We start from the raw sequence: 14,393 nt of genomic DNA, 5'->3' as shown, positions 1-14,393 counted from the left end.
CTTTCAAACTCAGTATTTGCATGTAACTCCAAGTAGTATATTTGACCATCATTAAAAATGAGGATATAATTTCATAAATATATTTCTTCAACTTGATTATTTTATATTTCACTTCAGGTGCCTTTATCTAATTTAAAAATTGTATTTTTACCCTCACAATTAAATAAGATTCTTAAGAAAATCTAGTTTCAATTATAGGAAAAACTACCCAGAAGAACTGATTCAAAGGTAGCTCAGATTTCAAATTTAAGTAATTAATTGGAAGTCAGCCTTTAAAATAAGTATAATCATAGATGTGAGTTTAAATGTCACTCTCCTTTAATTATTTCTCTTTCCTCATGTGATTGATCTTAGGCATTAAATCTAAACTGCAAGCAGTGTTCAAGATTTTTAAGAATTTGAAGTAATGCTACTTGTCCAACCTTATTTCTATTTTCTAGCACAAAATACCTATTAAGCAAGTTTCTTTATTGCCCCCATTCTATTCTTAATCTTACCTCTGAACTTGTGTTCACGTTGTTCCCCATATATCTGTATTGCCTTGTTTTCTCCCTCCCACTTATCTAAATTCTCTTATCCTTTTTTTAACCCAACCCCTACTATTCTATCCCTTTCTTAACCATTTCATCTCCTTCATTTCTGGCTTCTCACAGCTGCTGTTACACCTATAGAGTGCACTCCGCCAGCTGCCATTCAGGTATATTCTTCTATAATTGTACTTCATTAGTGTGATTCCAGTTATATTCCTTGCTTCTACTTTAAGAGCAAAAAATATCAACACCAGCAGCTACTTAGTTTTTTTAGGAGTTGGAATTATGTTAAAATTTAAGGCTACTTAACTGGAGAATTTACTTTATGGTTTTAATCAATTTTATAAGATCATAAATATAGTGACTAGAATGATATAGTGGTAGTCATAGTTGCAACAGCTGTAAAGAAATGGGTATCCTATCTAATAAAAGAGTAATATGCAAATTGACCGTCACTCCAACACACAAGATGGCCACCACAAGATGGCCGGCAGGGGAGGGCAGTTGGGGGAGACCAGGCTGGCAGGGGAGGGCATTTGGGGGCAAGATCAGGCTGGCAGGGGAGGGCAGTTGGGGGGGGACCAGGCCTGCAGGGGAGGGCAGTTGGGGGTGACCAGGCGTGCAGGGGAGGGCAGTTGGGGGCGACCAGGCCTTCAGGGGAGGACAGCTAGGGGCGACCAGGCCGGCAGTGGAGGGCAGATAGGGTGACCAGGCTGGCAAGGGAGGGAAGTTAGGGGTGACTGGGCCAGCAGGGGAGGGCAGTTGGGGGTGACCAGGCCTGCAGGGGAGCAGTTAGGCGTTGATCTTGCTGGCAGGGGAGCAGTTAGGCATCAATCAGGCTGGCAGGGGAGTGGTTAGGGGGTGATCAGGCTGGCAGACAGAAGCAGTTATGGGCAATCAGGTAGGCAGGCAGGCGAGCGGTTGGGAGCCAGCAGTCCTGGATTATGAGAGGGATGTCTGACTGCCTGTTTAGGCCCGATCCTACTGGGATTGGGCCTAAATGGGAAGTTCAACATCCCTAGAGGGGTCCCAGATTGGAGAGGGTGCAGGCTGGGCTGAGGAACAATCCCCCCTACCCCGGCCCCTGCACAAATTTCGTGCACCAGGCCTCTTGTTTTGATTATAAAGAAATGGGTATTTTAATAAGAATAACTGTCACGTATTTTTTGGGTGTGTATAATATGCCTGTTCCTTTTTGGTTAGATACTTTACTGTGTTTTCTTTGAGTTTTTATAAAAATTCTATAAAGAACCTAAGATCATTTATTTTATAGTTGAAGAAATTGAGTCTCTAAGAAGGTTAAGAAATACTATGACAGACCCAAAAATGCAGGTCCAGGTCTCCCTGTCTTAAATCCATTGCAGTTTCTACTGTGTTACATGGTATAGCTAAAATAGTACAGAAGTCTTGAAACAGCTTTGCTCAGAGTATTCTGGAGGAATTGTGCAAATAGCACTAGTAACTAGATATTCACAATTCCATGCTCATAGGCCCTCCTCAAGACAGAGGTTTTTTTCCCATCAGATGTGCCTTGCAAGTACATGATTCTCCAGCTTTATGCAGGAGAGCATCCCAAAGCCTAGAGTTATTGGCCTGTGAAGGAAACTAGGTGTCTGGAGGTAATATTTGAGTGCTGTGTGGTAAGGGAAGTTAAGTTGATTAGGTTCTTGATGAGAAGGGAGAAGATTTTGGAAAGCATTGGAAATGAAGGAAGGGTGGTGAATGTATGGGATATTTTTGTGTATCTCAGTTCTCCTTCCCTTGTACATGTTTTTTACAACCTTTTCTCCCTGAGTAAAGATCACTTTGAGTTTGTATGTTGTGTGTCTTTTTAATGGTTCTCAAATCCTGTTTATTTTCCATAACTTGTTTGAATGCATTAAAGTGTGTTTAAATGAGAATCTAATGCAGTCAGGAAGTTGGTATAACAAAGACTGGATAGCAAAAGGCTGCTTAGTAATGAAGCACACCAAAATGGGATCTGCAGGTACCAACCATGTGGACAAATGAAAAATGCCTTTGTCTACAAATTGCAGTGATCCTACATAAACATGGAGGTCTCTGTCTGGCTTAGCACAGCTGTCTAAGTCTGATCGTTCCCCTCCATACAAGCTGAGAAACCTGCACTCCAGGTACTGCTCTCTTTGCTATTGGTTAATATCTGCTGATTAACTGTACTGAGTTTTTTAAAAATTTTTATTGAACTTATTGGGGTGACATTGGTAATAAAGTTATAAATATATGTATAAGATTATACACACACACACACACACACACACACACACACATACACATACTAGAGGCTTGGTGCACAAAATTCGTGCACTGGGCAAGAGGGGAGTGTCCCTCATCCCAGCCTGCACGGTCACGCAGTCTGGGACCCCTTGCTCCTTACCACCTTCCTGCTCACTCCTTACTGCTTGGCTTGCTGCTCCTTAGTGCTGCCGTGGAGGCGGGAGAGTCTCCCACCACTGCCACTGCGCTTGCCATCCATGAGCCTGGCTTCTGGCTGAGCGGTGCTCCCCCTGTGGGAGTGCACTGACCACGAGGGGGCAACTCCTGCATTGAGCATCTCCCCCCTGGTGGTCAGTGCGCATCATAGTGACCAGTCATTCCAGTTGTTCCACCATAACAGTTGCTTAGGCTTTTATTATATAGATGGAACTACCTGACAGTCAGTGTGCCCCCATGAGGGGTCCCGGATTGCGAGAGGGTGCAGCCAGGCCAAGGGACCCCCACCGGTGCACAATCAGGGCTGTGGAGGGCTCCAGGGCGTGTCCAGCCTCTCTCGCTCAGTCCTGATTGGCCGACCCCAGCAGCAAGCTAACCTACCAGTCAGAGCGTCTGCCCCCTGGTGGTCAGTGCACGTCATAGCAACTGGTCAACCAGTTGACTGTCCTCTGGTGGTCAGTGCACATCATAGTGAGCGGTTATGTGGTCTTAGCATATCATTAGCATATTACACTTTGATTGGTTGAACAGACAACCAGACACTTAGCATATTAGGCTTTTATTGTATAGGGTATCATCTGTATCATATTATGAGTTTACCACCCAAAGTCAAGTCTCCTTCCTGTTACCATTTATCTCTCCCCCCTCCCTTTATCCTCTTCTTCCTTTCCTGACAGTATACTGGATTATTAATAGACCATCCAGTGAGGTTACCTCTGCATCCATCTTAACTGGTTTATGAGTAATCTTATGGTTTTTGAAAATAGAGATTGTTTGTTTCAGGAAACTAAAGACAAAAAGTGGAGTGAAAATAGAAATATTATTTTTCTGAGGGACCACATTGGTTTAACTAGTCCAGGATTATCAGTAAAGGTCAATCAGTAGTTTCGATTTGAAGGAGCTCATCAGAGTTGGCTTTCATTAATCTTTCTCATTAAGAATTGATTTGTCATTAAGAAAGTGCATTTTCCAAAATATAATTTATGTATTCTTTTACTTGTACCCAAATTTCCAAAATGACCACTTCCAGGCGGAAAAGCTGGTTATTAATTATTAATGTCTTAGTACTAAATTTAAAATATAGTTTTTCATGGAGTGTGTTCTGCTGTAGGTGTGGGACGGAGCGGGAGTGACAGTGGCATTTCTAATGCACTGAGATATTATATACAGCACCAGGGTATGCTAATAAGCAAGCCACAGCTGGCAATTTATTTATAACTGATTGTGTGAGAATCCTGTTTGTGGTTTTGAAAACCCCATATATTTTACTCTGAGCAGTTATTGTATCAAACAGTTGTTGAATAACTAGTCTTATTTTTCTAGGCTCTTTAGAAGTCCTTAGTCTATTTTAGTCTTCATTTTAATGAACCATTTTTAAATTTTCTACATACTTGTATTATTTTTGCTCTGTTTCTTTGTATGATAAATTCAAATCTAGATTCAAGAACCTATCTCAACATATGTGTCCAATATACTTTAGAGGTGTTGTCACTGCTCTTTATCACTTTCTAGAATGTCTCAACCAAGTCCAAGAAATGTCCCTGTGTTCTTTTTATTCTTTGTCAACTCTTTTTTAAATTAATTAATTAGTTAATTAATTTTAAATGTTACATGCTATAAACATTGTCCCTGTGTTTTTAAATCCTTTGCATGCCCCTGTCTTTTTGAGTCTACTTGTTGCCATGTTCTCCCATGTAACTACATGTGTCCTCACCCTTTCTTGCAATGTCATATATTCCCATTAAAATTTCTTCTGCACAAAATTCCGTAAATCTAGTAGATGACAGTAGGCTTCTACTCAAACCAGATATATGAATGTATAAATCAAGTGTTCCCTTCATAACAAATCAAAGCTGGTGATCTTAATTAAAGGTGGGCTTCTTTGAATGTAAAGGCAAGTGAGTATTTTTGTACACTGTACCAACACCTTAAGTTACACATCTTTCTTTGCTGTTTGAAGCTCAGACTTTGATCCTCATTGTATAAATTTTAAATCCCTTTAGAAGATGGATGTTTACTATCTCTTTACTGTTATATTTAAAGATTGGATGGAACTGTAACTAATTCTGTGGCCAAGGATATGCTAAAAACAGGGACAATCAGATATGTAATGGCATAGCTGTACTAGTTTTTATGACTGGTTCCTGTGTCTGTGAAATATTTTTTAAAATATATTTTATTGATTTTTTTACAGAGAGGAAGGGATAGGGAGAGAGAGTTAGAAACATCGATGAGAGAGAAAAATGAATCAGCTGCCTCCTGCACACCCCCTACTGGGGATGTGCCCGCAACCAAGGTACATGCCCTTGACCAGAATCGAACCTGTGACCCTTGAGTCCACAGGCCAACGCTCTACCCACTGAGACAAACCAGTTAGGGCTGTGAAATATTTTTAATATCCACCCCTGAGAGCAGCTTATAGTACGTATTCCCTAATTGCGAACACAAGTTCCTTTGGTTACCTAATAAAACGATACGTCTTAACAGAAAAATTTTAAGTTTGGTGCAAGGGAGGAAATAGGACAATCTATGCTACTTTGCTGTACAAATTCAAGCTGCCCTACAAATACCATGAACTTATATCTCTGTGTCCTATGATCTGCTTGGATTCCTCTGTGCTCTATTTGGATTCTCCTATGTGCTCAAGAAATTGCCTCCAAGCAGAAAGCCAGGGCAGTTATAGGACTCACCTCATTTGTTTCCCTTCTTATAAGAATCACAGTCTTGCACTGCTTATTGTCCAGTGTTGTCTTACAAATTTTGTTTAATTTTTTTTAACTGGCAAGAGAGCAAATGTGTTCCAGTTACTCTGCCATGGCCAGAAATGGGACTTATTTGGGATTTCTTTTAACATGTTTAAATCTATAATAAAATTAGTTCACATTTAAAATCAATTATGTTTATATCTAGGAATAAGTCCTCTAATTGCAAAGTAGTGAATAATTAATTAGGATTTTAATATATTAACTATGATGGCACTTTTATAGGCAAGCTACCATTGTATCAGTGTGAGTATAATATTACTCACTTTATAAGCAAGGTGGTTTTTGTGTATGTGTCTTCTATTTTTATAAAACTTGCTGCTAATTTTTCCATTATCTTAATCTCTTTATATTAAAAAGAAAATATTAGGTGCAATATTAGCTTAACCTTGAGGAGAGTTTATAACAAAACTGTCAGTTTCCAAGAAAGAGGGGAAAAATGAGAATTGCTGGCTAGCGTGTTTATTTCACTTAGCAAGTGAAAACAACTCATTAAGCCAGAACTTATTTACATTTGGCTCTAGCAGACTACAGCTGCAGCTAAGAACTACTAGTCATTCAAACTGCAAACAAAAATCACTTGAAACCTACAGTAATAACCTTATACTTACCACTTTCATACCTCTATGCCTAAGTAAAATACCAGGTTTTATTTTATTGTATTGGTTTTATGGCCAACTTTTAGCAACCTTTGTTTTTTTGTGGAATATATTGGGTTGACATACTAGGGAATATGCTAATTGACCACCACACCCTCACAAAGATGGTGTGAGGCCCACAGCCAATAAGGAGGGAATATGCTAATTGACTGCCATGCCCTCAAAGATGGCGGTGCTCAGTCCCCACAGCCCCGCTAGGGCGGCAGGCGCGCGCGGCGCGGCTGGGCCCACCCCCAGGCGGGTCCAGCTGCTCCACGTGCCTGCCTCCGGAGTCCCCCAGTTCCCTCAGTCCCCCAGCCACCCAGGACCGGCCTGAGGCACAGGCAAGCCTTGGATGTCGGCTGCCTAGCCGCCCAGGGCCGCCCAAGTATCAGGTAACCAGGGCTGGTCGAGGCTTGAGCTGCTGACAGTGGCAGCAGCAGAGGTGTGATGGGGGTGTCGCCTTCCCCCGATTGCTGGGTCACTTTCCACCCCTGAGGGCTCTCAGACTGTGAGAGGGGGCAGGCCGGGCTGAGGGACCCTCCCCCCTCCAGTGCATGAATTTTCATGCACCAGGCCTCTAGTCGGTTAATAAAATTTTACAGGATTCAGGGATACAATTTTATAATGCATTGTCTGTATATTGTATTGTGTTTTTACTACCCAATTCAAGTCTCCTTCCTTCACCATTTATAATAACTGGTTTTATTTTTCTGTTGCATGCAAAAATTAATTTATTGTCAACCAATACCTGGTTATCTGAAAGACAGTTTTATCCTAAATCTCTTTTTTATAAGTTCATGGTCTTTGCAGGAAGGCGGTATATGGAGATGTAAACTTTTTGTTTTCATTGTTTGTTAGTATGAACAGTTTTGAGTGTTTCTAAGAATTCTTAGGACAACACTTTGTCACCTATATGTCAGTCCCAAAAGACAGTTCCAACTGGGCTCTTACTTCCTGTGTTATCTTCTTTGTAAATGAGATATTTATCTGTCTCCACAGGAAAAGATGTTTAGTGTTAACCCTCTGGTAGCATCTGATATGGCATCACTTGTTAATGCCACAATAGTCCTGAGGTTACAAAAGACATTGTTTGTTCCTGGTGGATAGTTATCAGATGTCTTCCTACTTAGGTTTAGTGTAGTAATTACACAGACTTCAGACTCCTCTTATGTGGTGATGTATTATTTAATTGAGCCTAGTCTTTCATACTGTATGATACTATACCACACTTTTCCAAGATTTTCTTCCACTGAGAATTAGAAGTTTGAATTATGTAATTTATAACCTCTAAAACTGGCAGAGAGGGTGCACCTACATCTCTACCAGGTTTCGCTGCCTTCCTCCTTTGTATTAAAAGGTGACTAGAGCCTGGCTGGTGTAGCTTAGTGGTTGATTATCAATCTATGAACCAGAAGGTCACATTTTGATTCCCAGTCAGGGCACAAGCCTGAGTTTTGGGCTCAATCCCCACCCAGTAGGGGTCATGCAGGGCACAGCCGATCAATGATTCATATTTTCTCTCTCTCTCTCTCTCTCTCTCTCTCTCTCTCTCTCTCTCTCTCTCTCTCTCTCTCTCTCTCATCCTCATCATTGATGTTTCTATCTGTCCCTCTCCGTTCCTCTCTTAAATCATTGTGTGTGTGTGTGTGTGTGTGTGTGTGTGTATTTTTTAAGGGGACTAGAATTAAAATGGCAGAAAGAGATAAAGCTTTGGTCATAAAATTTTCACCATCCTATCATTGTATGTTCCCATAGCAGAGAGAGCAGCTTTGGGTGACTGCAGTGTTTAAAGATGGTGGCCAGGGCTTTCTTGGAGACTGGAGTCTTTGCTCAAACAGAAACTAGATCAGTCACTGCTATTTGTGGCTTCATATCTGGAAAGTGTTCACAGAAGGATCATGTCTGGGTCCAAAGTGGATATTGAAACTAATTCTAATAGTGAATACTGTATTACCCCTGTTACTATTTTCAAGAATACATGTGCTGATTTAAGGGAAAACCTCCGCTAGGAAAATACTGGAGGAGGAGAGGAAAAAGTTTTCTTTAACCTTCTTAGTATCCCTGACCAGGTATGAAAAATAAATGACAGAGACTTATTAACAGGAGAAGAGCATACAGATTTATTTAAGCTTTATGTGACACAGGAACCTTCACAAGGAAACGAAGACCCAAAAAACAAGCCTGTGTAATTGGTGCTAAGTTTGAGGAAGAGGGGCAGTCGTGTAGAAACATGGAATGTTACAGAGCATGAAGGAAACAGCAAGGCCTGTTTGTTCGGATTCTTCTTAGCATCCCTTTGTCTTTGGAGATAAAGGTGTTGCTTTCTTCTGCGTATAGGGTGGGCACCTCTCACCTGAGGGCTTTATGACCTGATTCGAGTTGGGAATGGTCAGAGTGATCTTCCTACTTCTGTTGTTTTCGCAAATTCCTTTAGCTTAAAGTATACAATATGCCAAGGTGCCATATTTTGAGGGTTTTTTTTTGTTGTTGTTCCAAACCCCCCTATCAGGAGTTCTCATGCCCACGCCAGCAAAAACATGTCTTTTATTCCTTCTTGATATAATTAGGACCATGGATTTTATCACCACCAACTACAACCAAGGAATGTTGTGATACTAAAATTTTGAGGGGTAGTAGAAAAAATTATTTCCTGTCACACCAGTAGCAAAAACATGAGCATTTTCCAAAAGTAACTTTACTAGGAATCAAAGGGAAGTAAAAATATAGAAATGTACAAGTTTATAGAGCACAGATGCCTGGCTTTCCCAGATGCAGATCAAGAGTTTTCTTTCTTGTCTTCATCACTTTGTCATGAAGCCTGTAGGATATTCAGCAGACCCTCTTCTTCATTGAGGCTTGACTACATTATCTGTTTCTCATAGCTGTTGTTTGGACTTGGTTGTTCCATCAGCCATGTGGCCTCTGTGGCATTTTGAATCTGTCTGCCTCCTTTTAGCTGCCTACTCTGAAAAGCAAAAAGACTTTATACACTTCTAAGCTCCAGACTCTTTGTTTCCAACAGGAGACATGTCCCAACTCTTCTTACTTAATGAGTTTCCTTCTGTTAAACTCAGTCTTGTCCATTTCGTTCCTACTTGCCAGAGAAATGATTTTTTCCTAAAGCTTAGAATATAAAAATATATTACCACATACATTCTATTTCAAGTAATCACCAAAGTTATTAAAAATGCATATACTGATAGAATAATTAGAAAGAAAGACAGCCTTCCTTCTCCCAGATGGATATTCACACTTGTTTGTTTTCCTAATACCGAATAGCTGTCCATAGAGATTTATGACAGAGATGTTGGCAGCATTTGCATCAATTACTGGTGTTTTATGGGAGAAAATGAATGAAAGGGGAGTTTTCTATGGAAAGGATTATGCACTTTTTTTTTCTCAAGTTTTATTGGTGTTTTCTTGCAATCTTTGTTTCTTTTAGCTTTCCTTCTAGTAGTAATCTATTCTTTTATTTTTCTTTACATTTGAAAGTTTCCTACTCTGCTTCCAACTTTATTATTTTCATTAAAACTTAATTCTCAAAATAAGGAATTTTGTGTTTAAAATTTGTAGTTAAAATCATGTTAAAGTTGGTTCCCCGCTTTAGATTCTATTCGTTTCTTGGGGTGAAGGGAAGAAAGAAGGACGAAGAGGAATTTATTCTCTTGGACTGCCCTCCAGAAAATCCTTCTCTATACTTTAAAAGTTCTTATTCTTTTCTAGGAGTCCAATGTGCTGATTGCTGCTAACAGTCAGGGTACAATTAAGGTAAGCTATTTATTTTATACATCTCCATTTTAAATTCAGTTCAATTTTTAGACTATAGTGGACTATAACTATAACATGGAAATACAGAGTTATACTAGCCTTAGAGGTATTTCCAAATCATGGGTCTATGTCTACTTGGAAATGGTTTTGATTGAAGGAGAAAAGGATAAGTAGCTTGCAACTATGGAGAAGATGATAGTACTCGTTATAGGTTATATAAATGCTCAGTGGATTGATCAGTGGTCAGAATGAAAAACAGGCAATGGCTGTTAAGCATTTGCTGTGGGCCAAGCGCTGTTCAGCTTCTTTTCTATGCCAGTCCAAAGACCCTCAGGGCATTCCAAGATAGAGCTGGAGATGCTTAGACATTCACCAGATTTAAAAATATCTTACTCTTCTTCAAGTCCTCTTCCCTGACAAGTGGGTTTTTCTTCAGTTGCCAAGGAAAGAAAAGGTATTTCAGTGTTCTTTTGAAAATTGATCGATCTTGTGATCTTGCCATTAGTGTGATCCAAACTTAAATGTCTCTGGGCACACAGTCTCAGTGTCAAATTCATACATAGTTTCCCACCTACTTTTCTTTGTAGTTAGGAGCTTACGGAAGTAAAAATTGTATCTAATTATACCATTGGCTATTTAGCACTTGGGCACAATACATTGGACAAATAAATCCTGACCTAAGCAGTGAACTTTTTAAACAAAAGACCATTTTGGAGGAGCTTTTTAATATAGGAGTTTAATCTCTTATTCTGTGGATATCAATTCTTTCCACATATTCTCTGTTGATATAGAGATATCAAGAAGTTGTTTATTTTTTAAAAATATGTATCTTATTTCCCCTGCCACATAGCGTTAATTTTGCCATGGTTTCCTTTCACTCATCCTAAGTGGGGAATGACCTAGCAACCAAGGGAGCAAATCCAAGCCTAACACCCTGTCCTACAGATGAAGGGAGCAAACTCGAAGCAGAACTGCACTGTTAGCTGGCCAAACGCATTCCTTTCTAGGCAGCTAGTTTCTCCACTTGGAAAGCCTCATTAGAGAGCCATGGGCAGCTTAAACGAAAGCCAGGCTTTTGAACTGATCAGTGTTACGTTCTGGAAGCCTCAAGCAAGATGGTAGAAGGTCTTAGAATCTCTGTTTTAAGTGGTTCTCTGTAGTCTCTCAGTCTCCCTTTATCTTATTCTCATGACAAGCCATTTATTGAAAAAGCTGCACCTTATTCTTCTGTAAGTTTGGCCTTTGAGGCAATTGGAATTGCTAAAGTAAGCTCAAAGTTACATAAGCACTTACAAAATCTTAGTGACAAATCTAAGATTTTGTTCAACAGCATTGACCTCTTATGTTAAGTAGCCTGCTTGCTAACCATAAAGATAAAAACCATTATGGAAGCACAGGTATAAGGCAAGCCTTAGCACTAACAGAAGAGGGAATAGTTGCTCCTTTAATTCTTTGCCACCTAGAATTGCACTCTCCATCTTACATTCTTTTTGACAGTGGCTTGTAATTTTTCTCATGTTCTATGTTCTTTCTTAGCCATTTCTTCTATTCTTTTTATAACTGATCATTACTTCTTGTCATTTTTAATTTTAGCAATATCTCACCTTTCTTGTATGATAAGACTCTACTGTAATAACTAGCAAAATATTTTGACACCAGATGATTAACTAGAAAATATGTGAAACAATAGGCAAAGGCAAAATATTAGGTCCTGTATAACTTGATACTGTAAACTGTTTATCAATGGGAGAAATAAATAGCTTAAAATCCTAAACAGCAATACTTAAACTTTTCTTAAGAATATGGAAAGACACCAAAAGTAGGTTTACAGTTGTATCCACTTTTGATTATAATAATTAATAAATAAAAATACAAGAATAAACACAGAGCCCTAACCGGTTTAGCTCAGTAGATAGAGCATCGGCCTGCAGACTGAAGGATCCCAGGTTCGATTCTGGTCAAGGGCATGTGCCTTGGTTGTGGGCACATCCCCAGTAGGGGGAGTGCAAGAGGCAGCTGATCAATGTTTCTCTCTCATCGATGTTTCTAACTCTCTTCCTCTCCCATCCTTTCGGTAAAAAATCAATAAAATACATATTTTTTAAAAAAGAATAAACAGTTTATTCTTGTATTATTATTTATTAATTTAGTATTATATTAAAAAATGGATACCACTATGAACCTACTCTTGCCACACCCTGTATATGTTCCAAAAATGTTATATCCATGCTATGCATCAGCCAGTTTCTTTCTAGTTAACTGTGGAGATAACTAATCTCGGAGCATTCATCCAACTGTTGAATTGAAAGCAAGAAAGGATTAATGACTAATTCCTTCAAATTCTTTGGCATTTTAGCAGTTAGCGAAAGTTTTCCTGATTTAGTTCTCCATTTACAATATAGTAAAGATGCATTACTAGTAAACTCTTTATATGTTTTTAAACTTTTATTAAACTGATCCTTTTTCCCCCCTAATTAGGTGCTGGAGTTGGTATGAAAGGTTTACTCAAGTTAAATTGTACTTGGTCCTGCTGAAGTATATCTGCAGCCAACAGTGAAAGAAGATAAGAGACTGTCGCGACAAGTCTCCCCCCAACATCATCATGGGTTTTGAATTTGTTTTGAGTATTTTTTCTTTTACTTTCCCCCCTCCTTTATGCCCTTTGGGACATTGGGAATGCCCAGTGAACTCTGCACCATCAATGTAACTCTGTGGACTTTGCTGCTGTTGATGGTGTAGTTATCTAATTTTTGTGATAGGGAAACAAATTCTTTTAAATAAAGTAAATAACAAAAAATAATAAAAGTTTATTGAGCCACAGTTGAGCTGGGAAAGTTTGTGTCAGTTGTGGCAAGAGATGGTAATCTCCTCAAGAAGTAGCACACATGACCTGTAGAATAATGTACCAGTTTTTAAGGCCCATATTTCCCCACCTCTTTGGAATTACACATGTCAACATAAATATAAAAGTTATGTGGGTTCCTTTCAGTGAATTTAATGTTTACAGTAGGTGGGAATATTAATAACTTTACCATAGGAATTCCTTTCTTCATTCTCTGACCAGATTTCTCTCGTTAGCAAGTACTATTCTCCTCAGTCCCTCTGATTCTGACCAAAGACCTAAAATTTTGACTTGTTAAGACCACATTCACACAGAAAGGGAATGTCAGTCTGTGACAGGTATCTTTGCCTCTGAAGTGTCACACATATATGTCATAACCCCTAAATGCAGGCAAATCAACTTAGTTCGACCCCTGCGCTTTCTGTAAAGAGACAAACAGTAAATATTTAAAGCTTTGCAGGTCATAAGGTTTGTGTCTCTATGCAACTCTGTCTTGTAGCAGGAAAGCAGCCACAGACCGTATGTAAACAAGTGGGCATAGCAGTGAAATGGGTGGAACATTGGATTTGGCCCACAGATAATGGTTTGCCAGTCTCTGGCATAGAGGTAAAGAATTTGAAGCCCTTTCACCCAAATTTCCAAGCCATGTAACCTCTTAGACTGTCTAGTTACTTTTCTAAATAGTTTTCAGTTTGTAGAAGGAAAGAAGTTAGTAGAGTAGCAGGTTAAGCAAAAGTAATGTAAAGCCTTCTATTTGAGCTACTTTAACCCTTTGCACTCGCTTGCTTTTTTCTCGAGCTGCTACTGATGCTAACCGTGTCGAGTCACACTCGACATCCGAGTGCAAAAGGTTAAAAATCTGAATGCTTTTTAGAAAAAGATATAAACAGAATTAACTCCATATATTTTTTTTAAATAGACACTTGGAGAAACTTGGTATGAATAACTATATGAATGATATATGTTTTGTAACACCTTCCAATAGAGTCTGGAAAAATAAATGTGCTATTCTCAAACACATTAATATTCTGCAGCAAAAAAAAACCAAAAAAACTTTCACTTTACATGGGTTTAATGAAGGCTAAAAATAGTCTTGCATCAATTCAGATCAGTTGTTTTTTTTTAATCCTCACCCAATGATAAGTTTTATTTATTTATTTATTTATTTATTTATTTATTTATTTATTTATTTTTGAGAGAGAGAGAAAACAACATTGATTATTGCCTCCCACACACACCTCAATCACAGATCGAACCCACAACCTAGGTATGCGCCCTGACTGGGAATCGAACCTGCAACCTTTTGGTGTACGGGAGGATGCCCCAATGAATGGCGCCACCCAGCCAGGGCCAGAATAGTTTTTACCATCCAATGAGTTTACCGCTAACATGGGTGAAA

At 39.2% G+C, this 14,393-nt stretch overlaps 1 protein-coding gene and 1 non-coding gene across 4 annotated transcripts in view; both read left to right on the top strand.

Moving 5' to 3' along the window:
* Positions 1 to 12,972, top strand: part of COP1 (COP1 E3 ubiquitin ligase) — a 109,595-nt gene extending 96,623 nt beyond the window's left edge. For all 3 annotated transcript variants that reach the window (XM_054711489.1, XM_028152057.2, XM_028152056.2), the window contains 2 exons: positions 10,108 to 10,152; positions 12,631 to 12,972. In XM_054711489.1, coding sequence (XP_054567464.1) covers positions 10,108 to 10,123 — 16 coding nt within the window. In that variant the 3' untranslated portion in view covers positions 10,124 to 10,152; positions 12,631 to 12,972. The remainder of the gene's footprint in view (positions 1 to 10,107; positions 10,153 to 12,630) is intronic.
* On the top strand, positions 2,504 to 2,642 carry LOC114233166 (small Cajal body-specific RNA 3). Its single transcript, XR_003619306.1, has one exon. It is a non-coding gene; the product is annotated as a small Cajal body-specific RNA 3 (non-coding RNA).
* Positions 12,973 to 14,393: the final 1,421 nt, after the last annotated feature.

This window comes from Eptesicus fuscus, chromosome 22 (assembly GCF_027574615.1).
Source record: "Eptesicus fuscus isolate TK198812 chromosome 22, DD_ASM_mEF_20220401, whole genome shotgun sequence".
Lineage (NCBI taxonomy): Eukaryota > Metazoa > Chordata > Mammalia > Chiroptera > Vespertilionidae > Eptesicus > Eptesicus fuscus.
The sequence above is the reverse complement of the archived record's forward strand: the minus strand, read 5'-3'. Positions and strand labels throughout refer to the sequence as shown.